The sequence below is a fragment of the Lepidochelys olivacea genome (genome assembly GCF_965140295.1).
Source record: "Lepidochelys olivacea isolate rLepOli2 genome assembly, chromosome: 12".
Taxonomy (NCBI): Eukaryota; Metazoa; Chordata; order Testudines; family Cheloniidae; genus Lepidochelys; species Lepidochelys olivacea.
Window position 1 is genome coordinate 13,313,098 of NC_140422.1, and position 24,186 is coordinate 13,337,283.

The 24,186-nt window shown below is 43.5% G+C and overlaps 1 protein-coding gene across 3 annotated transcripts; it reads left to right on the forward strand.

Annotated features, from left to right (window-relative positions):
* Window positions 1-323: 323 nt before the first annotated feature.
* Window positions 324-18,668, forward strand: AKTIP (AKT interacting protein). Of its 3 annotated transcripts, none has more exons than XM_084644187.1 (10): window positions 324-457; window positions 3,487-3,602; window positions 7,004-7,209; window positions 9,982-10,046; window positions 10,126-10,226; window positions 11,332-11,420; window positions 11,498-11,596; window positions 11,894-12,001; window positions 14,790-14,850; window positions 18,413-18,668. In XM_084644187.1, exons 2-10 carry the CDS (start codon window positions 3,561-3,563, stop codon window positions 18,521-18,523), a joined length of 882 nt encoding a protein of 293 aa, XP_084500313.1. In that variant the 5' UTR covers window positions 324-457; window positions 3,487-3,560; the 3' UTR covers window positions 18,524-18,668. The 3 variants fall into 3 exon arrangements, with proteins under 3 accessions (XP_084500313.1, XP_084500315.1, XP_084500314.1); XM_084644189.1 differs by having other exon boundaries at window positions 18,416-18,668; XM_084644188.1 differs by lacking the exon at window positions 324-457 and adding an exon at window positions 982-1,273.
* The last annotated feature ends 5,518 nt before the right edge of the window (window positions 18,669-24,186 follow it).

The window sequence follows — 24,186 nt, forward strand, 5'->3', positions numbered from 1 at the left end:
TCAGCCAATCGAAATAAGTCATCTATCCGCTTACCCCGCCCCCAAAGAGTGACACCTGTATCAGCCAATCGTTGTCACTCACTATCGCAGCAATGCCCATTCCTAGTCATCCATGGCCCCACTAAAACCTCCCACAAGTTCTCTCGCCAATCGTCGTCGTCCTCATTGGCGACGGGCAGCGTACCTTGGTAACCGGGTGCGGCCGCGTTTGGAGCGTCACAGGAGGGGCGGAGGTTTTGATTGGCCAGTGTGGTAGTCATCGAACCGCAGTCACAACACTTGTCCGGAAAGATCGGCCTGTGATTGGCTGGCTCTGCGGCCAATGCGTGTCAGAGGCCGGCCGGATATTGCTGTTGGGGGCGGGGGTTAAACAGAGCTGTGGACTGGGGGAAGAGGACGGAGGCGCTGGCGGGGACTCGGCCGCGCTTGGAGTGAGGTGTCTGGGGAAGTCGTGAGGGTGAGTGAGGTCCTGGAGCCCGCCTGTGCTACAGCCCCGCCCGGCTCCCCTGCGTAGCGGGAAAGACGAAAACGCGGGGTCCCCTCCTTGCAGTTAGCACAGTAACGGCGGCCGGGCGGAGACAGTCTCCGCCGGAAGGCGAACGCGCTGAGGGCTGAGAGAGCCGGTCGCTGCGGCGGTGGGAGGGGCTGCTGCGGGGTAGGTGACGGGGCTGCTCTGGCGGCACGGGGCTGGGACGGGCGCCAGGGGCAGGCGGTGGCGGCCCTACCGGCTCTGCTCGCCTCGCGGCGGAGGGGGCGGTGGGTCGGGCCCGCTCCCCTCACAGGTGCGGCGGCGCGTGGGCACAGGTGCCGGGCGGTATCATGAGGCGGCGGGGGTGGTCCGGCCGGGGGCGTGCGGCGGGGCAGGGGGCTGGGGAGGCAGAGCCGGCCGTTGTCGCTCCCGAGGGGGAGCGGGCGGCGGGGCGCCGGCTTGGGTGGGCGAGGACAAGCCCTCGGCGTTATTTCCCCCTCGACTCGCACGCGCTCGTTTTCCAAGCTATAAACGCGGTGTCTCCGGCCGTCCCCGGCGCGCCCCGGCGGCTCGCCGCGTCTGCCTGCTCTCCTGTGACCTCCGTGTCGTCGTCGTCCTCCTCCTCCGTGCGCTCTGAGCTCGAGCATCCCCAGCCCCGGCTTCTGTAACCTGCCCATTGAGCACAGGCGGCTGTGGGCTGCCCGCTTGTGCCTGTGAACCGGAAGCTTTGCAGGGCAGAAACGCATCAGCCTGGTGCAGCTTAACTAGTGGATTAGTGCGGTGTGCAGTGACGGAGAAATAAAGGTAAAGCGTGAGAAGGGAATGGGGAAGGGACTGTCCCATGAGAACTGTGACTGAGACGCTGGGAGGCCTTTGTATAAAGGTGTGGTCATGATACTGCCTTGAGGAAGCAGCGTTTGCAGACCAGTTTGACTGGTCAGAGATGTCTCAATAGTCCTGTTCATTCAGCATTTCTTATGATCTGATCCCAACAAATACCTGGTTTCAGCGTAACAGCCGTGTTAGTCTGTATTCGCAAAAAGAAAAGGAGGACTTGTGGCACCTTAGAGACTAACCAATTTATTTGAGCATAAGCTTTCGTGAGCTACAGCTCACTTCATTGGATGCATACTGTGGAAAGTGTAGAAGATCTTTTTATACACACAAAGCATGAAAAAATACCTCCCCCCCACCCCACTCTCCTGCTGGTAAGAGCTTATCTAAAGTGATCACTCTCCTTACAATGTGTATGATAATCAACAAATACCTGGGGGCTGTAATCCGAAGTGTGTGCTTGAAGGGGCAGGAGGGAGAAAACAGGGATGGGACTTATTCCCTGTATCTTGAGTCCTGAATGTATCTTGTAAATTTGGCTGGAGGGGTCATGCTGGAGAACCTATTCATAAGGATGTGATTGTGAAGCCATAATCTGAGTGGGTGGATGGCTTGAAAATGAGTGGATGAAGTTTGAGAAGACTCAAAATCTGAGGGCTTGTCTGAGCTCTGTTAATGTACCAGTTTTAACTACTGAATGTAACTACATAGTTAAATCAGTGAAACACTTAGTGTGTCTGAAGTTTTATTGATATAAAATGCTTTATTTGTATCTAGTTGAATTGATTTTTTTCTTTAAAATGCAGGCCGATATGGCTTTGTTGAAATTTCACGTTTTTACAAGTGCTGCTTTAAGTTTAAAGGAACATTATTTCCTAACTTACCTGGCTGAATGTAATCAAATTGTGTAATGAAAAACAGGACCATTAGTCTTGACTGAGGCTAGCCACTGGTGATTATTTGATCTGGGAAAAAAGCTATTATAACAGCCATAAAAGAAATGGACAGGCATTAATGGTGAATTGACTCATGAATCATTATCCTACAGAATCATATAGAAGTTATATAAAACTGTTACAAAATGCTTTAGAGAGACAAGATAGGGGAGGTAATATCTTTTATTGGACCAGTTTCTGTTAGTGAGAGAGACCAGCTTTTGAGCCACACACAGAAGTTGTTCCAATAAAAGATATTACTTCACCCACCTTGTGTCCCTAATATCCTGGGACCAACACAGCTACATCTGCACTGCATACCAAAATACTTCAGTTACTATAACTAGAGATTGGGGGGGGGAAAAAAACAGAAGAAATAGGGGAGAGAAATTCAGAGTTAGAAAGAGGTGGAGAAATGGGCTGTACTAGAGAGGAGCTGCTTCACACACAGAGGAGCTGAAATCTCTTTAAAGTAGATAAACTGATGTTAAATGGAAGGGGAGTAGTAGAGGCAGGGATCCAAATGGTAAGTGCCTCAATGAAATTCCCACTTCTACTGGAGTATTTTCTGTTGGGACCACTGATCATACTAAATACATAGTGTGCTTTTTGTAATGGAACACAATTTAAAAAAAAGGCTACAGAGAAACTTCTACATTTTGTGACTTTATCTATTCCTGGCTGCATTTCTATGCAAATAAAAACAAAATGACACACATGATGAAAGCTCAACAAGCTTAATTCCTTCATTGGGAATGGCAGAGACTTTCAAACTAATACTCTTAAAAGGCATATAGTCTTGCAGAGTCAGCTGATCCAAACCAGGGATGAAAAAACTTGCCCAAGCTACAGAATAGACTATTAGAGTGCTGTCCACAATTGGACTTAGCTGTTTGTTGGGTAGCTTAGTTTTCTTGAATTCCCCATTGGGCGGTTGCAGGCCTGTCCAATGGCATCTTTGCAAAGAGGAGAGTACAGATAGAAATTCAAAGAGAGTGGCTGAAAGGTGTTTATGTTCAAATATGATTTCTGTTGATTTTTATGAATGTTTAGAAATATTTTGGAGCGCTTTTGAACTAGTTGAGGTAGATTACTGTTTCAGAAACTTATGTTTCTGAAGTTCAAAATGAATGTTGTCATGTCCTATTAATAGGCTAATTAGATCTGACCCCAAATGTGTTGAAATCCTTGTTTGTTTTTTCCTTTGTTATGACACACTTTTTAACTTCTAATTCTGTATGTTTTTAGGCTAGAAAGTGACATCAAAGTGCTGGAGAGGGTCTGGAGACAACATTTGCAGCCCTTTACTTGGGATACACGTTATGAACCCTTTCTGGAGCATGTCTACAAGTTCCTCACGCAAGGTGGATATTTTAATAAATAATATATGCATTGTTAATCACCTCATCGAGCTGTACTGCATAATATTACAATACAGATTCACATTTATCAAAATATAAAGCCTGTAACTATCTAAGTGACTTAAAATGAAGCCTCAGAATCCATCTTGAGAGAGAAATCTTGACAAGATAGCGTTATCAAAATGCTGTGGGTTTCTTGACTGTCACCTAGACAGCCATGAAGTAAACAGAAGATAGCTCTGGTTAGCAGAGTCTAAAACTGAATCCTCTAACTTGCAGTATTATACTGCAATGTTTGCCTAAGTATAAGTCAGTCTTTTCATGGGAAACTGAAATCCATGACTACCTCATCAAGAGGTGGATATTAGTAACTTGAACCATGTTGAGTCTATCCAGGTTCTTGCAGCTGTGTTACTCTGGGCCAAGCTTTAACCTTTGTTGGACTTAAGGTGCGTACCTGGGACTTCTGTGTCTATTTGACATAAAAGATGAGCACAAATAGCAGGCTTCTAAAAGGTCAGATTTTTAAAACCTGTCTTCCATCCACAACTCTTTGTGGGAAGAGAGCAGGGAGTGCTCTTCAACATGGTTCTCACTCTCATTCTCTGGTCCTTCACCTCCCCAACCCCAGACTAGTGCTGGAAAATAGCAAAACTATGGATTGCCTTCTAGGTTTGGCAAGTCATGATTGTCATGGTTGTGAATCCAAAAGCTAACCTTGAATGCCTCTCTAGCATTCAATTAGGGCCATGTCAATTATATATTTTAAAGTTGGGCACTTGGGTGGGCCTATTTTGAGTGTAGATCTGAGGGCTCTTCCTCTATGCTATGGTTTTTAAAGAACTATCAGAGCTGCATATAAAATAGATCTATTACAGATGAATGTGAAAAGCCATGAATAAAAATACTGGAAAAGGTTGCTGTTGGTTTGAATACTTATGATTCTGTATGTATCTTGAAAATTTGAATAATCTACAGTGAATGTACCCTCTTAAAAAAATTAGTGAAGCTGCTCAGATTTACATAACATCTTGTTAGAAGTGGTTTGCCAAGGCTTTCCCCACTCTTCGTTGTGAGGACATTTCTGTATTGAGTTCTAGTACTGAGCAAGGTAGACAGAATATCCATATATTATTTAAATGGATAGTAAACTAAAGAGATGTTGAATACAGGCAGTCCTCAGACTTGCAACATAATTGGTTCCTGCAAATTGCCTCGTAAGTCGAAACGTCATAATTCAGGATTGCAATTCACTCCATTGTGGGACCGAGTGTCATAAAGTCTAAACCAATTATTATAAGTGCCGTCCGTTGAATGTTGTAAAGTCGAGGACCGCCTGTACTAGTCTGAAGCAATCCTTTGTCAAAAATTTTAAGTCTGCATATTTTATTTGTCAATAAATAAATGTGAAGATTTCAGCATGGCAGTGGGGAGCATAGGGCACTGGCTGCACGGAGGTGGGAGATTACCCTTCAGCCCAGCCTAGCCCCCCAACCACCTTCCTCCTCTTTCACTCTCTTTTCCTCCCATGGACTTGGTGGTGAGGCTGCACCTGACCCGACACAGTGCAAAGGCTGGGCCTGCCTCAGGAATACACTCGGGCCCTGTATCTGCAAGCTAAGCACACAAAGATGGCAAGCGAGAGGGACAGCGTCTAGTGTACATGTCCAGCCTTGGCCCTGAGCCAGATGTGGGGCAGGCAGGCTCATCCTGGCAGGATCCAAGTGTGGAGGGGCTTAGTGTGGGAGGGATCCAGGTGTTGGGTAAGAGGGTTCAGTGTGGGATCCAGATGATTGGGGGTGGGGGTTTGGGATGGGAGTGAGACTCTGTAGGGGGGTCCAGGTGAAGAATGTTTGGGACTCAGTGGAGAGGAGTCTGCATGTTGGGGGTGTCAAGGGGGAGTCTGGATGCATGGGGGTTGGGTGGACCAGGGAGCAGTTCCATGTACAATGACCCATCTCTTCCTTTTACCTAAGCTGGGGAGTGATGGGGGCAGGAAGTGGGATGCGTGTGCATGGCACTTCCTGCAGCTGGGGGACACTTCTGATATTGGGTGGGACCTGGCCTGCTGACCCTGGCTGCTCCTTGCAGGGGAAGAGAGTCCTGTCCTCCCCAGCCCAGCTGGGACTAACAGCTGAGCCCCACACAGGGTAGAAGCCACCTGCCGGGACATCCCCAGCCCCATGGTGATTTACCTCTGCTACCTGTTTCAGGCACCCAAAATGACATGCCTGCAGTACTGGGAAGGGGGGCCTGCCCTCTATTGTGACTTCCCTTTCAGAAGTCAGTTTTCTTCAGGGAAGCAAAGAAATCTGCAGAGGACATGAATTCTGCACATGCTCAGTGGTGCAGAATTTCCCCAGGAGTGTGTGGAACAATCTGTCCCACATGTTGTCATTTATCAGGAGGAAGAACAACTAAAAGTTCAGTCTCAGACCTCTTCAGTCTTTTACTTCCAAAATTCTCAGCAATGGTGAAAGTTATAGTGGTGGTGATTATGATGTGGATATTAGTCAGTTCTCAGACCTTTTACAGAAGACACCAGTCACATGGTAACTTTCCATCACTAAAACTAGTCTAAATTCTAACAAGTAACTCAGAAGTCTGTGTCTTGGCCTACCCACTGAACCATAACTAATTCTCCTGTACTTAGAGTGAACACTTTCTCAGGCCTTCTGACTACTTAAGTGCAGTGGTGATTATTTCCTGGGTAAAATAGAAAGCATGATAGTCTTTCACTATATTAACCAGTTAAATACTTACAACTGACATATGTAAAATCTCTATCTTCTGTGCAGATGGCTGAAGGACTATAGGCAGCCCAGGCTATCTAATGCGATGGTTACAAACAATGAGGATAGGCTAGTATAATCTACTCAGTTATGTTGTGCCTGCCTCAGCACAAACATTTTCTACAGAAATGGAAGGCATCATTCCCTTGAACTCATCGCCCCAGAATGTTCCACTCTCTCTCACTTCTTTACTATGCTAATCATTCATGTATTTAAATTGCAGAGAGACTTGTTAGTGGAATTGAAGTGGTTCATCTCAATACACTGAGGATTGGAAATGAAGACTGATTTGGAAGTTGATGTTAGATTACCTGTCAGTTTCTAATTTGAGGCTGTGGAGGCGTAATTTGCTTTAATCTACAGCTTTTACCACCTACTAAAAACTAAAGCAGTGTCTGCTCAGATTTCGGCCAGTGCCAGTAATAAAGAAAACCTGTAAGGAAGTGACTTGTGTGGAGTCCATGATTATGTAATAACAAGTAAGGTGAAATCTTTCAAACCTAATTCAACTTTGTTGGTATATAATTGAATTTAGCTTGCAGCCTAAATTATTCAGTGTTTTATAAAATATAAACTTGAAATGCTAATATATATTGTATATTTATTTAACAGAGACCTGAAACAGAAGAAAAGACTCTGACTGGAGAGTTGAGAACCAGTCCTCCACGCACCTCTACAAAGAAACAGCTGCCTTCTATTCCAAAAAATGCTCTGCCGATGACCAAGCCTGCTTCTCCTGCCCCTTCATCCCAGTCTACGAATGGAACACATGCCTCCTATGGGCCTTTCTACTTGGAATACTCTCTCCTTGCGGAATTGTATGTTGCTTTAGTTTTAAAATATTTCACCTTTTTATCTCACTGGTCTTGTACTTCAGAAAATTTTAAATATCATTGTAGGGAGTAGCTTTAGAAACAGTTCTTGTATAGAACTTCTAAAACCATACCCAGGATGCTCATTTAAACACTTAACCCTGCAAAATTAATATAATCAGTTATCTTGGAGAGGAGTTGCTTTTTTGAAGTTTGTTTTTGGCTATAGCTTTGGATGGTCCTTTTGTACATAGGTATATTTGGATTTTAAGTTTGGTATCTTGGGCGCTAGGCATCCTCATAAGATGAAAAGTGTACACTAAATTGCTTTTAGGAAGGAAATATACTTTTTAAAAAAATAAATAAATAAATGAAAGATAGCATGGCACCTTCCTGCTGGACATTCATTGGCTTTTAGTTAACCTATCTTCCTAATCACCACTGCCTAATATGGCGGGTGTATTGGTGATAGAGTAACCATACATCCTGTTTTGGCCGGGACGGTCCCTTTTTTTAAGGCCTTTACTGGCTGTCCCTACTTTTTTGGCAAAAGTGGGCTTTTGTCCCATTTGTTCTTGCCCGCTTGATCAGATGGCAAGAGTAGACAGGACAAATGCCCACTTTTGTCAAAGGGTGCAGATGAACATGTGATGGTGGGGGAGTGGTAATGCTGCTCTGCACAAGGGATAGGCAGGGCTTGGGCAAGCAACGATGCCGGCTCCAGCCTGGCATGGGGGCCAGCCCTATATGGGGATGGGGGCTCAGGCCTGTGGCTTGGGCCAGCCCCACGTGGGAGGTGGTGGGTTCAGGGTGCTTGGACAAGCTGCAAAGGTGGGGTTTTCAGACTAGCCCCACATGGTATCCTGTTTTCCCTTTGGGAAATATGGTTATCCAAATCAGTGATTCCCAGACTTTCTCATACTGTGGACTGTTCCTCAGTCATGTGTGATCAATGTGCAGCAACTAAAGTGTCTACTTACATGGAAAGTCAATATTAGGAAAGCCATCTTCTAATGAATTTTACCATGAAATTTATAACGAGGTGGGGGGAGCCAATGAAATGTAACTAGTCAGCTTTCCCCGGATCATCAGGAAGTGCTTTGGACCACTGCTCCATGGATCAGTCTGGGATCGTGAGTGTAGGAGGGAGCATAAGATGCACATTTGTATTGCAAATTTTTCTTCTTAGTCATGTAACTTGTCTAGTCACTTCGTCTGGTGCATTCTCAGCTATGAAACGGATTTCTGAATGCAATTCCCTTAAGCCCTGATTCAATACTAACTTTGAAAAACACTTTTTCCATTTAAAAATCTTAATAAACTGAAGATGCGAGCTCTTTAAAAAGCTTTTAGTTCTATTTAGAAAGTTTACATACACTCTTTCATGCTGTGGGGCTCTAGTTAATCTTCTGACAACCTGAGTTTCTAACATCTTCATCAATTTAAGATGCTAGTGTCATGGAGTGCAGTGGAGAATAATGGTTTCCTGTTGCTAAGCAGTTGCTGATGGCATGGAAATCAAAGCCTGAGTGGAAGGCACTGATAACAAAGGTTTTTTTTAAAAAAGGGTACTATAACAAATGATGTTGTCTGACTTTGATGCTGGTACAGTCAGACATTTCACTAGTTCATTGTTGGCCTTCTGTGTTCAGCTTAAAACAGACTTGTGAGTATGCCAGCTAATCAGAGAAGCCTATTTATAAATTGCTTTAGCTGAATACTGTTAACCATTCGTTTTCAGTGAATGGCTCAGTAAAATTCTATTTGGTGTTGGAAACATACCAATTTTTTTCCCACTCTCAAACAGCAAAAATGTTGTCTTTTTTTATCCACTCTCAGCATTGCAATGCTATTTCCATGATGTAATGGTGTCTACTAAAGGGCAAAAGCAATAGAGGAAGGTGAAGGGAGAAATTAGTTGTAATCCATTGGACATGAACTGCGTAAAATCATCAAGTTAGTAACTCCATGACACAAAGTAGAGGGCTCAGCTCAAACTTGTATGACCAGTCTTAAATGACTGGGGAGTGGGAAGGGAGAAAATAGGGGTCAAAACTCAGGTCATACTTCGCATTGTTTTCTTGCCTTGGATTTGGTGATTCAGCCCTCACCTATTGCTCCTGGTACTCTGAGGCCTTACTTGTCTAAAATGATTTCTTGCACTTGCCTGCCCTCCTTGGTTGGCATCTTCACTTGCCCTATTCTGTTGCCACACCACTTTGCCCTTGACCTACAGTAGTTACCATGATTATGACTGAAAGCATTGTTTAAATTTCAAGTTAAAGCTTTGGTTAATATTAAAAAATAGAACCACAAGCAGTTATCCTTCACCACACCTGCCCCAAATCTGTCAAATTATCTATAAAATCTCTCTTCCATTGCTGTGTAAGAGCCATACAAATGAGAAACTGACTATAGGAGGGAAAGTTCATTTTTCAGTAATATATTTAACAAGTCAGCACTGGGTCAAGTCATTTTCACTCTCCTCCTAAACATTCATTTCCAGTAACCTTGGAACAAGAGGCATAAGAATTTCCTGCCAATATCTCTTTAAATGGGGGGGGGGGAGGGAAAGTGGATTCTTTAGTCCCTTACCCCTCCCCCCGTGGGCACATCCACCCTTGGGATTGGAAGGAAAATATTTCTAAGAGTTCCTTGTTGAGATATTAGCAGCACAGCACTGGGCTGTCTTGTGTACTGAGAAGTCTTCTGCAGAATGCATATGCTAATCCGGTCCTCAGACAGCTCTTTATCCTAAATGACTGATTATTATTACAGCACTTTGGTCGTAAAGCAGAAGCTGCCAGGAGTTTATGTGCAGCCATCTTACAGATCAGCATTAAGTAAGTTCAGGAGTAGTTCTATTATTTTACCATATTTAAGGCATTTTGCACCAACTCATACAACTCTTCTCCCTTACAGTGTGGTTTGGAGTAATATTCATAAGACATGGCCTCTACCAGGATGGTGTGTTCAAATTTACAGTCTACATCCCTGACAATTACCCAGATGGCGACTGCCCAGTAAGTGCTGGAGTGATCTAACAACAATCATGAAACTTAGTTTCCTTTTATGGAGTTGGAGAATGACATTTGTTCAGTTCCTGGGACTGGCTTTGTTCACTGGTTGGTGAAGATTAGGAACACATTGCTGACTGGCTTGTACACCCTACCTACTGTCCGTGGAGGATCATCTTGTTACTCTGTAGCAACTCCACTGTCTGCATTGGGTGTGGGGTTGACTTTCAGGCTCGACCGGTCCTATTAGAGGTTTAGGACTTGCATTGTAGTAACTGTAATTATGACTCCTGGATCATAGTAGCCTTTAGAGGAGTGGTTGACTACTTAAAGTATTTTCTTGACTCTTAAGCTTGGGTCAAGGTGGGAATGGAGCTGTCATCTGCTACTTTGTCTCAGTAACTTTGTTTCCTTTTGATATGTAAAATGAAACACGATTCCTGTGCCTTTGTCCAACTGGAATACTTTTGTTCCTTCCTAGGATCAAACTTTTTAGGACTGGCAGCAGAATATTGTTGGTTATGAAATTGGTCTCCTCCTTGGTCAATATGATTGCTTTCAGAGCACAATGAAGATGTGCTTAGCCAGGCTTTCATAATTTTTTTTATGATGGCAGAACATTACAGCCACAAACTCCTGAAGGAAGCAGTTTAATTGACAGCTTTTAAGAAGTAATTTAAATCCCTTTTAAAGGGACAGCATCAGTGGGGAAACTGTTTAAAAAAGAGTTGAAAATGGTTAATTCTGCTCCTGTTCCTAGGTCCCTCTGCCAGTTTTGGTGTTTTAAATCATTTTTTCTATTAAAACTAACTGCCCTCTTGCTGTAGGAACTTACACAAACAATAGGAGAACTAACTATAAAGAGGAGACAGTGAACTGGCCAGACACAATACTGTCAGATGTTTAAAAGTAAAATTTTTTTCCCCTCTTCTCAATTCAAGCAATGCAAGAGGTTGCTTCTAACAAAAGTAGCAGAGGTCCCCTTAAGGATTTGGGCACCCATTAACAGGGTCCTAAAAACACATCTTAGTGAAAGTTTATTATGAATCAGATTAACCATAGGCTTGAGTAATTTCACTAAAGCAATTTTGAACTTTTATCTTTAACACAGCGCTTGGTGTTCGACCTACCAGTCTTCCACCCACTAGTAGATCCCCTCTCAGGTGAATTAGATGTGAAAAGAGCATTTGCAAAATGGAGGTGAGTACTAATGTACTGGTGTCTAATACAGAAATGCTGAACCTCTGTCCCTCACTAACTACCTACTCTCTTCCTAGGCGAAACCATAATCATATATGGCAAGTACTAATGTATGCTCGCAGAGTCTTCTACAAGATTGATACGACAAGTCCTTTGAATCCGGAAGCTGCGGTGCTGTAGGTGTCCTCCTAAACTGTTTTGGCTATGTATTTAGAACTTCATATTCCATTTTCATTAAGCTTTTTGTTTGTTTGTTTACTTACAGACACAATACCTATGCCAGAGTCTAGATTAAACAGCTAAATTTACTGTATCATTTGTTTAGCACCTGTTTATGGTATACAGCATCAGATAGCTGAACAAACTTAAAATACCTCATTCCCCTAGCCTCCACCATCATCTTGAAAAACCAAGACTATTTTACATCTTGCTAATTTCATATGGTGAAGTTTTAAGAAGTGTCTCTCTTATAGATATGAAAAAGATATTCAGCTCTTCAAAAGTAAGGTGGTAGACAGTATCAAACTATGCAGCAGTCACTTATTTGATCAGCCTAAAATAGAAGATCCCTATGCAATTAGGTAAGTAGCCTATGCGTTATACTTAATTCCATATGTTCTGCTGTTTGAATTCAAGCACAGTATAGCTTTTGATGCCAAGTCGTAGTATGCCATCACTTCTTGTCTAATAACCCTGACGGTTCCTTTTCCTCCTTTACAAAAATCCCTTTATACACATCTCTGAATCAGGGTAGTTGACAGTTAATACTGAGTAAAAGCTTAATGCAGACTCACGTAACACTGCTAGAGAGACAGGGTAGGTGAAGTAATTTTTTTTATTGGACCAATTTCTGTTGGGGTGAGAGAGAAGCTTTTGAACTTGCACAGTTCTAAAGGTCTGAGAAAGGTATTCAGCATGTACACAGCTAAATACAAGATGAAATGGATTGTTTAGAATAAGTAGTTAAAGCATTTCAAGGGACCATTCAAGGTGAAGTGGCTTGTTAACACCTCTCCAGTCATAAGGGATAAAAGGAGGAAAAGGTTTTGTGGGGGCCAGTTTCCTCCAGGACACAGCTGACTTCCTCTACAAACTCCAACATTAACAACCTCCCTCAGAACACCATCCTTGCTGCTATGGATATCACCTCCCTGTACACCAACATCCCTCACAATGATTTCATTGCTGCGTACCTCAAGTATTTACTAGACTGGATAACCCTCAGATATCCATCCCAAACACACTGTCCAACTAATCCATTTCATCCTGATCAATTTTGCATTCACTAACACACACTTGTTCCAAACCATGGGAACAGCCACGGGTATTAGAATGGCTACCCAGTAAGCCACCCTCTTTGTGGGCCACCTGGAAGAAGAATTTCTGGACAAATGCACCACAAAACCAATGTATCTCAGGTATATCATTGATATTTTCATCCTGTGGACAGACTGACTCATCTCATTGATGATTTCCACCACATCTCTTTAAACTCTCTCTAGAGTACTCCCACGCTAGCATCAATTTCCTGGACATCATGATCAGCTTCAGCAATGGAACCCTAAAGGCAACGATGTACAAGAAACCCCCTGATCACCACACCTGTCTTCACAGATGTAGTAACCACCTCAGACACACCAAGAATTCTGTTACCTACAACCAGGCACTTGGATACCACAGAATAAGCTCTGAGGAAAAAGTCTGGGATATACACCTTAACACAATCACGGAATGTGCCACCCAGATATCCCAAGAGATGCTGTTTTGATACAGTAATAAACCCCCCTCTGACTGCACCTCTGGTTGTCACCCGCTGTGGGTTCCTGCCTGTTGTAGTGAGTATCTTCAAACAATTACAACCCACAGTTGATGGGAACCACATCCTGAAAAATCTTTCCTGCACCCCTTCTCTGGCTGTCAAATTCCAGCCTCTCCAAGCTTATCAGAAGTAAGTTCCCCACAGACCAGGACATACCAATTCAGTGATACCATACCCTGGCAGAACAAGTGATGCAAAACTTGTAGACACATTTCCACTGCTGTGATCAATGCCCCCTTCCTCTACAACACACCTGTCAAAATCCATGCATCCTACACATGCCTATCACATGTGGTGTACCTCATCCACTGTGCTAAATGCTCCAGTAACCACTATGTGGGTGAAACTAGTCAATCGCTACGTTCTTGAATGAACTCTCAGAAAAATAAGACAAACACACCATATCGTCTATGGGTTAACACTTTTTTACAAAGCAGTGAGACTCAATCTGACCTCACTCCTCATTCTCTAAGGAAATCTGCCCAACATCTGCAAAAGACAAGCCTAAGACATTAAATTCATAACATTGCTAGATACTAAACATCATGGACTGAATAGATAAACTGGATTTATAGCTTACTACAATCTAGAACTCACTTAAACTCCCCAGCTTTTTTCCTCCTTTACCCCTGTGTCTGGAGAGCTGTTAACAGGCCACTTCATCTTGAATGGTCCTTTGAAATATGTTAACTACTTACGCTAAACCATCTGTTCCACCTTTTTATTTAGCTGTGACACTGTTTCCCAGACCTGAAGAAAAGCTCTATGCAAGCTTGGAAGTCCCTCTACCTCTACCTCTCCCTCCCTCCCCCAACAGACATTGGACCAATATAAGATATTACCTCATCCACCTTGGTAACCCTAGTCCCAGGATATTGGAGACACAGATAGCAAATGTGAAAAATTGGGACGGGGGGGTGGTGGGTAATAGGTGCCTATATAAGACACAACCCCAAATATAAGGACTGTTCCTATAAAATCAAGAAATCTGGTCACCCTATATGGGACCAACATGACTGCAACAACACTGCTAAATTAATATGTAAATTTCCTTACCGGTTATCCATTAAACCCTTGGCTTGCTTAATGAATAACTGATAAAATAATCTGGTCACATTAAGGAACAGATCTGGTGTTCAGATAGTTACAAGTTGAACTTGCATGCTCATAGTTTGAACTGTTGCAGTGGCAATATAGCTCTGTGAAACTTAATTTTGATGGACCTGTCAACTAATCACTATTAGTGTATTTGGCATTGGTGGTGAATTCCTAATTCTTGGTGTTGGTATCAGCTGAAATGAGTATTTGGGTGCTTGACACTGAGCAGATATGTTGGATGAAATCTGTGATGAGCCACTTTGTGGATTAGGTATTTTTTCTCTTGATGCCGTTGGTGGGGGAAACAAAAGGTTTTGCAGCTCACTGAAAGCTCAGAGTAACATTAGAAATCTCCCCCCACTCATTGCTGTTTTTTTCCTCTGAAGTGGGTAGCTGGGTGAGGGAACATTAAAGCAAAATGAAGTTTGTAACACTTCTGCTTTCTTCTATAGCTTTTCTCCATGGAATCCAGCTATACATGATGAAGCTAGAGAGAAGATGTTGACTCAGAAAGTATGTAGACAAAGTCCAACTTATTTATACTACAGTAACACTCAATGTATTGGGCACTATAGAGCAGGGATGGTCTTCATTTATTTTTGTAAAGAGCTTGTATTCTTTATAAAATCCTACACGTACCTATAAGACTTTTATAAGTGGGTGTCAAAAGTTGGGCAGTTAAGTAAATGTCTTGAGTCTCAAAAGCACAGAGCACGCAGCAGCTCACTTACAAAATAATCTTGGCTACGCAGCTCTTTGCCTGGGAACTGTTAAAGATTCATGTGCTTTATTTCTCGGATGTGTCAAGTGATGGAAGTGATGGTTAATGACTAACACTAGTTACTGTCTGGTAGCCTGTCTGAGGTTGGATATGTTCAGTGTTGTGCTCCTGTCGCCTGAACAGGTGACTACTCAGCATCAACACAGTCACTTTCTTCATTTGAGGAGACTTGTTACCTAATGACAAATGAGTCAAAACTCCAGAACTTTCTAATTGCATTACATGTAGGAACTCTGGGAGGAGGGAAATGATTTACTAAAACTACTTGAATGCTGCTGCTATTCCCCTCGGGAAATGTCAGTTCTAGAACACTAGAAATAACAATTTGGTCAATGTCATAGTTGCTTCATGATATACAAAATAAGAAGCACAAGCCATGGTATTTCCTGGTCACTAGGGATGCTGCTGTCACTCCCTATACCATGTACTAACGAAGGTATGTTATTGTTGTGATATCGATGGATTCTGGGAGTTTTGGACTCATACCCTAATGTAGTCTAATTACACCCATCTAGCTGGACTACTGGGTAAAGTCTCTAGACTTTGGAGATCAGGGGTAGCTAAGCTGATAGCTTTTGGGCAGGAGCACACCTTGCTGTGAAAGGCAGGAAATGGAGGAAGCTTTCTCTCATTTTTTGGGTTTTATTTACTATGAGGACAAGTCCCTGTTCCAAGGTGGGGATCTCCAATGGGTCTCTTCCACCCCTCCCCACCCCCAAAAAACAAACTGCTGCCCCCACTCAATCAGAAGTGTCTGCTGAACCACATCCGTGCATGGGAACCAACTGTGAAAAACTGACAGCACTCTGAAGTGCAGCATTGCAGAGCTTTATCTACTTGCAGAGAATGGAATTCCTATGTTGGTGGTATCCTTGCTGGACTGAGGCATTGCAGATTTGCAGGATGACTGACTTGGGGAAAACCCTCCACCAGCCACTGACTGCTGATCTTCTGAGATGCCTCTGATGGCAGGCCCTGCTGCTTTCTCAGCAGGCTCAGATTTGCATCTCCATGCATAAAGTCTCAGCTGTTGTGCTCGTCTTCTCTGGCCTAAACATAGGTTCTCTGTTAGGTCTCAATTATGTGCTGGCTCTGCATGCTCCTTGGCAGTGTTCTCGGCAACGTATACCAGATACTTTAGTCAGATTGCTCTTCTGTGGGTTCTGAGGCTGCAGGAGGATAACTTGAGAAATGCATTGTAGTTCTCTGGTTTGACGAACCTCCCCCCCCCCCCCCCCCCGCTCACCTACTCTGAGGGTCCTGGTAACGAGATTAGGGAGTCTTCCTCTATGGAACAACCGAGATTTGCAGGAGAGAAGTCTGCCTTGGTAGACTTGGGGTTGTACTGGTGGTAGAGGTGGGACTTACCACCACCACTGAGGTACATCAGGGCAACATCTGAACTTCACAACAAGCCTCAGAGTGAGAGGCTTCAGCCTAGGTCTCCAGCAGTCATTTGCTGCTTACTACTCTTGTCAGAGTAGGCTTTCTATAGAAACCTTGATAACAGCATTTAGTTGATTAAATGCCAATAACAAAAAAGAGCTCTGAGATCTCCATCTTTAGTGTCATTCTGCTACCTCTTGGCCAATTAACTTCAAATATTGTACATAAATTTTACTTAACTCCGACTACTGATTGTTACGGTTGAGACTTCGTGGATTTTAGTGGTGAGCCAAAATAGCTTATTTCAAAACAGGAGGCATCTGTCTGTGCCCAAAAAACTTGGGGAAACCGGGTCAGGCCTGTTGAGTTTTAAAGCACGTAGGAGGGAGGACTTCATCCAGGATCTCTTGCCCTCAAACTGAAATCTACATTGCAGCCAGCAACCCAGCAGCTGATTTCGTGTGTGTGTGTATGTATATACATTAAAAAAAAAAAATTGATTTTTGGTGGATTTCTGGCACCTTCCCCACTTTTTTTTTTTTTTTTGCATTTTGAACTAGCAGCAACTATTACCAGAGACTCTTGTCACTCTCTCTCTCAGACTTTCCAGGGCTGCCTTCCTCCTGGAGACTCTCTGGGCTTCTGCCAGCATGCTCACACTTCAAGATTAAATTTGTGGTGAATTAAGAAACCACTGGCTTACCGCCAAGGATGTGCTTTACTATTGGGGCACTTCTCATACCCACGTGGATCAGTTAAACTTTCTGCCTGGCAATACTATCAGCATGTAAAACTTCCACTGCTCTCCCATCCAGTGGGGTATGTCATCTTGCAGAACTGGTGCATTGTCTAAACATAACATAATGGGCGTACACGTAGGTCTCTCGATACTAAAAGTCTAAGTGGAGTCTACCTCACAATCCACAGCAACATGCTGGATAGACACACATTCTTTCAATACAGAAATCTGCAACCTGATCCCCCTTTTTTCCTTTGCTAGATGCTGAAGTGAATATGTAATCTTCAGAAGATGCCTTACCCCCTTGCCTGTTGCCAGCTCCATTTACTAATCTACCCTCTCCCTCAATTCCAATCCTTTCTTCTGCTTGCTCATTCTCACTTCTACATCTAGCTTAGTAGTTGGGTAAGGTTTTTGGAGTGGTGCACCTTGTTCTCTACTGTTAAATGGTTTTCTAATACTCATTCATCAGTTTAGAGGATCCCTTCCTACAATATTGGCATTCTTTATCACTGTTAAGGTTATTTATTTAGGACTCTTGAATCCTCTGGGTTTGGGAGGGTGCCCTCTGCCTCTTGCACACTAGGATGCTGTGGTGTCCAGAAACCTTCAGCAAAGCTGCTTCCATCTTCAAACCATGGATCCTATACACTAGTGCCACTATACTAGTGGATGAGTATACTGTAATAGGACCAACTTGAAGTAAAGCACAGAACAAACCACCTTCCTGTTAGTGTATTTGTTTAGCTGTAAATGGGATTGACTCTACTTTTGACTACAATAACTTTGGTAGAAAAAATGGCAAATGCTTGTTATAAGGTGTTGGGAATGGGCCTCAATTTTTATTCTGTTCTGTTTAAAAAAAAAAAAACCCAGCTTCTAGCTTTAGGTGTAGAGTAGCAAAAATGTACTGCAGCATTGAGATTCCTAATGTCATACTTTGCATGTCTATGGCATTAGCAATGTGTAGTGGCTTTCAGATTGCCAAGCTATCAACATATATTAAAATAGTAGCTAGGTTCCAGAGCATGCACTTATAATGTCCCTGTCTGAAAAGCAGGGATGGGTATAAAGATCTGCTAAGTGTAAAAATACCCAACCAAAAAAACTATATACTTTTTTTTTAAACACCGTTTAGTGGGTTCTGACTCTAACTTTGTTCTGCCTAGAAGAAGCCAGAAGATCAGCACTGCAAAAGCATGCAGGTGTCTGGGCTGTCATGGGTAAAGCCTGGATCAGTGCAGCCTTTCAGTAAAGAAGAGAAGACCATGCCTACCTAATTCTTCTGGACCATGATGCACAAAACACTTTCTATAGGTGGAGGGAATGTAATAGAGAGAGACGGCAAACTGGCAGTTTCCTTCTTGACAATGGATTAGTAAAAACTGAACGATAGCAGTGACTCAAGTAAACCTGCTCAATGGATTTTTGTGGACTCTTCTCAGTGTTTTACATATGCATTAAGTTTTAACAGCAGCCTAGAGGATGGAAGTATCTCTAAATATTGCAGTAATTCTGTTAAGGAAGACCACCTAGGATGGTAACTCCCAGGGCTCTAAAATGCCTGGAGGGTTTGTCTAAGCTTTTATTTTCCTTTCAGGAATAGCTATTTCAAATCTTAAGGAACTGGCAGAAGTATTAGCAGGAGAAACTGATGCCAGAGGTAAGCTGTGTTCCTATAAACTAATATAGCAGAGTTAAACACTATATTTAATGATTTTTAAATACATTGGTTTCTATTGTAAATACACTAGGATTTTAAATTGTAAATAGCAGGTTCAGTGACTCACTCCAACTAGCACTTTCAAGAAAGGCAGAGCTGAGATTGGCACTCAGCTTATGATATAGTACTGACTTGCAAATGGATGTTGTCACTAAAGCACACATTAGTCTGACAAGGAGAGAGCAGAGGGTTAGGTTTACTAGGCTTTTATTACATAAACACTAAAAATCAAAGCTTTTATTGGTGGTTTTGATCTAATAAAATATTAGAGGATGTTAGACTTCCTATGTGTTAAACCTTCAGGGATTACTAGGCTAGTTTGACTAATGTGTGTTAATAGTGACATCTTAAAAAAATAAAAAAAAAAAAATCATGTTAACCGTGCTGCATTGTTCCTTTAACTACACAGTAGTCTTGAAACAAATATCAGAGTAGCTGGTATGAAGACATCAGATTGTATGTTATAGATACTCTCTTTATACATAAATTAGTCTTACCTATGTGCTTTGTCCAGGGTACTAAAAGGAATCCTTAGTCTTGTGTGCACACAAGTTTTGAAATGGGAGATTTTTTTTTTTTTTACTTTTGACACTAGTCCTTTAATGTTGGACAGTCTGAGGTCTGTTTTCTGTTTAACCTTTCTCATACACTGACATACCTGCTTCAGTTCCAGTTTCCAAACTCCACAGCCAGTACTCCTGCCTTGCTTCTCATGCTCACATTTTTTTTAAAGAGAATCTACCCTTCTTAATTTCTCATAGTAGTAATGGTTTAATACAAAGCATGTTATCAGGCTACAACAAGTAGTGGCTCCCCATATCATATAGAATTCTTTAATTTGTGTTTGTTTTTTAAAGTTGCTAAATGACAAGTTCTCCATTCTAAAAAACCCAAACACCTGCTTAAAAGCAAGGAAACAAATAGTTTAAAGGCATCATAAATCATACACTACTACTGCTACACTAGATTTCTAGATTAAAGCAAGAAGAGACCACTGTGATCAACAAGAGCATAGCCTCTCTTATGCAGGAGGCTAAGACTTGCCTGAATTAATTCCTCTTTGAACTTTTTTTTTAAATCCACTCTTGACTCAAACTCTAATGAGGGATACTACACTACAACTTTTGAGTAGTTGCTCCAATAGGAATGTATCTAGTAGGCAGAAGTGCCTGTTCCCTCCCAACACAACTTTAACTCTGACAGATGTATTGAAGCATTTTATCTTGGTAGCTAGGTGCAAATACATATTGGGGGGAGATTGCTTTAAGACATTTTAAGGGCCCTTCTAATGCTGGGTTATGGTGTCTTTCTGAAGTAAATTAGATATGCCCTGAGGCCAGTCTAAATTATATCAGTCTCATGGGTCTACCTGGGGTTTCAGGAGTACCCAAGCCCTGGCATGCCCCCTATACAAGGGCTTGGAAGGGTGGTCCCAGATGTCTGTCTTAGTTCCTGCAGTGTGGGGAAAGCTCCCTCTGCCAACACTGGGTCTTCCAGGGCCTGTGTATGCCATGTAAAGGAGATGGGGCAAGAACTTTCCCTTCTTACTTCCTAAGCAATAATCTGTAAGTGAGATGTTAATTGATGATTTTTTGGGGAAAAGTAACTTGTTTCTCAAAGGGTTTAGATGTGGTGTATCAATTTATGGTGAACTGAAGAGCTGGGTTTGCTTTTGTTCAGTAACAGAATAGATATATCCATAAACCAAGTTCTTTTAAGAAGTGTTTACACTGGGCGTGACTCAAAATACATTACAAAGGGAAGAGCAAAGTTTAAGGTGACTGCTGAAATTGTGTCAGAAGAAAACATGCTTAAAACAGCAATTCTCTGTCAGTGGATAACCTGACACAAGCAAGAGCAGGGTCCATACAGTAGTGTTAGTGAACAGTCTTCATCTGTAGCCAGTGCACAAGCTTCCCAAGAGATTCTCCTGTATTGTAGTTGAAGGTTACTGCTGAGGGAATTCTGCACCACTACACCATGCAGAATTTGCACAGAAATGAATGCATGTAGAATTTATTTCTGCCCCCCACAAATATGAGCTGCTCGCAGCCACTAGGAGCCTCAGGACCTGGCAGAGTCCAGCTTGCTTGCAAATAGACACTTGGGGAGCATGGGGGGAGCTGAAGGGTTCCTGACAGTTGCAGTTCTCAGCATACCCTGAAGGAAGGAGGTGATGTGCAGGAAACTCCATACAAGCCCAGGACCCAGCATCACACTGTTTCTCCCTCTAGATCCCTGGGCTCTGGGAAGGAGGGCATATGGGTGTCTGGGCTGGGCTCTAGGGAAAGGGGGGTGCGGGTGTCTGGGCTGGGCTCTAGGGAAAGGGGGGTGCAGGTATCTGGAGTGGGCACCCCATGGCTGGGCTCTGGGGGAAGGGGGCAGAGACACAGGAACTGGGTTGTCATAGGGTTTCTTTAACACTCTGCCTGGGGGAATTTTTTTGTGGTTGTAGTTAGACATACTTGCTTACAGGTATTTTGAAATTACCAAAATAATTGAAACTGGTGTGATTATAGAGTTATTTTGACAAATAAAATGTAGAATTTTTAACTTTTTGGTGCAGAATTCCCCCAGGAGTAGAAGGTATAAGCCCGTTTTGAGTTTGAAGCCAACAGATGAGTCTGCTTCAAATCAGAATCGATGGGACCCAAACTTAGAAGTCCATTTCTGAAACATATAAAGTAAATTCAACCTCTTCTGCCTTCAGAATAAATACAGCCCTCTTCCAAAGTCAGCGTGAATCTAAAAAAGTGCTTAAAACTAGATGTTTGCTGGAACGTTAGGCATCCACTGCTTATTTCCTCTCCACGAGGACAGCGATATTTAAAGTTAAACTGATAAACCAAGGGCTAAGTAACTGTTAGCTTTTTATGAAGGTAACTGCCATAGTGCTTCCATTGCATGTGCCATAACAAATAATGTTGGTCTTGTACCTCACCCTCCCTGCCTATAGAGGGACTGAGTCAAATGGAGTAATCTCAGGTTCTGTTACTAAAAGTGATCTTAGTACTCCTCAGTTTGTAGGGTCTTGGTCACACTTTCCTATTTTAACCAGGCACTCTTTCACCCTCCTCCCCCTGCTGTGGGAATGACCTCCCAAAAACTAGATGCCTGATCTGGCAGAGACATATTGGTAACTTGACTCAAGGGAACAGTTGTTGGTTGATCCTTGTGTACACATGTTTGCAAGATTGGGCTTTACACCCTTCATTCTCTATGCCAGGGATTATGAATTTTCCCATCTGTGTAGCCTCTGCTATAGCAGCAGCTGGAAGGTGTACTATGGATAAGGCCCTACCACATTCAGGGTCCAATTTTGGTCAATTTCACAGTCATAGGATTAAAAAATAACATATTTCATGGTTTCAGCTATTTAAATCTGAAATTTCAGAGTGTTGTAATTGTAGGTGTTCTGACCCAAAAAGGAGGTGTGTCATAAGGTTACTGGGTGGGCTTGCAGTACTACTACCCTTATTTTTGTGCTGCTGCTGCTGGTGGCATTGCCTTCAGAGCTGGGCAACTGGGGGGTAGCGGCTGCTGGCCAGGAGTTCAGCTCTGAAGACAGAACTGCTGCCAGCAGAAGCAAGGATGGCATGGCATGGTATTGCCACCCTTACTTCGGTGCTACTCCCTGTAGAAAGGGGCTGTCAATCAGCAGCCACCATTCTTTACCTGCCCAGCTCTGATGGGAAACAGCATAGAATTAAGGGTGGTATGGCGTAGTATGGTATTACCACCCTTACTTCGGTGCTGCTGCTGGGAGGATGCCGCCTTCAGAGTTGAGTCCTCGGCCAGCAGCCGCTGCTCTCCGGCACTCAACTCTGAAGGCAGCAGTGCAGAAGTAAGGGTGGCAATACCGTGACCCACCCCCTAAAATAACCTTATGACCCTCCCCATCCACATGTGCCTCTTGGGTCAGGACCCCTAATTTGAGAAACACTTGTCTCCCCCTGTGAAATCTGTATAATATAGGGTAAAAGCACACACAAGACCAGATTTCACAATCTGTGAAATGTTTATCATGGCCATGAATTTGGTAGGGCCCTAACTATGGACAAGGCTTGCCTTTTTTACTACATCTCTCTCCCCCCATGTGTCTCAGCTACATTAATAAACTGAAACAATAAAAATGCTTTTGCCTCTAATCCAGGGGTGGGCAAATTATGGCCCGGGCACTACATCTGTTCCTCCAGACCTTTTAATCAGGCCCTCGAGCTCCCACTGGGAAGTGGTGTCTGGGGCTTTCCCTGCTCTAGTTCTCCAGCTGCAGAGTGGGGTAGGGGTCTTGCCCCACTCTTCACGGCTCCCAGAAGCAGTGGAATGTCCCTCCTCCTTCTCCTACAAGTAGGGGCAGCCAGAAGGCTCTGCATGCTGCCCAAGCACCGACCCCACAGCTCCCATTTGTCAGGAATTGCAGCCAATAGGAGCTGCAGGGTTGGCACCTGCAGACAGGGCTGCGTGCAGAGCTGCCTGGCTAAACCTCTGTGTAGGAGCGAGAGGGGGGACGTGCCACTGTTTCTGGGAGCTGCTTGAGGTAAGCACTGCTCAGAGCCTGTCCCTCCCTGACTCCATCCTGCACCCCTGCCCCAGCCCTGATCCTCAAAACCCCTCAGTCCCAGCCCAGAGACCCTCCTGCACCCCTAACCTCACCCCAGAGCCTGTATCCCCAGCGGGAGCCCTCCCACACCCCAACCCCCAATTTCCTGAACATTCATGGCCTGCCATACAATTTCCAGACCCAGATGGAAACTTTGCCCACCCCTGCTCTAATCTCTTGGACTCAATAACAATCCTTAACCCTTTCTGCCACATTTATACTGTGCTTCTGCTTAGAGGTGAAGAGGGTACAGCATAAATAAGGATGCAGAAGAGTACTGGATAAAGGCTATGAGTAAAAAACTTTCACGTAAGCCAAGTGACTCAGCCACTTTTTTGAAAATGGGATTTAAGTCACTTGACATTTTTGGAATCTCTTCCCCGAATGGCTATGTGGAGAAAGAGACATGCAGAAATTCCTCCTCCCTGACCCCCCTTTGAACATGTTCCTGTCTCCACTGTTTCCATGTCCAGTGCTGTTCTGAAAAGTGCAGCAGAGACGTCTTCCCCTTCCTTCCTGGGCTATGAGGTGGTGGGGGGGGGACTTCCTGACATGCACAAATTCAGTCAAGTCATTCTAGCGCAGCAGCTCCATGCCACAACTCTTGCCTGGGAAGCTAA

What these genes read in the sequence shown, in the direction of transcription:
- AKTIP (XM_084644187.1), top strand. Translation starts at nt 3,561, where the DNA reads ATGAACCCTTTCTGGAGCATGTCTACAAGTTCCTCACGCAAG. An exon ending in AGAGCATTTGCAAAATGGAG is followed by an intron (nt 11,421 to 11,497) that starts GTGAGTACTAAT and finishes CTCTCTTCCTAG; the next exon opens with GCGAAACCATAATCATATAT. An exon ending in AGAAGATGTTGACTCAGAAA is followed by an intron (nt 14,851 to 18,412) that starts GTATGTAGACAA and finishes TGTTCTGCCTAG; the next exon opens with AAGAAGCCAGAAGATCAGCA.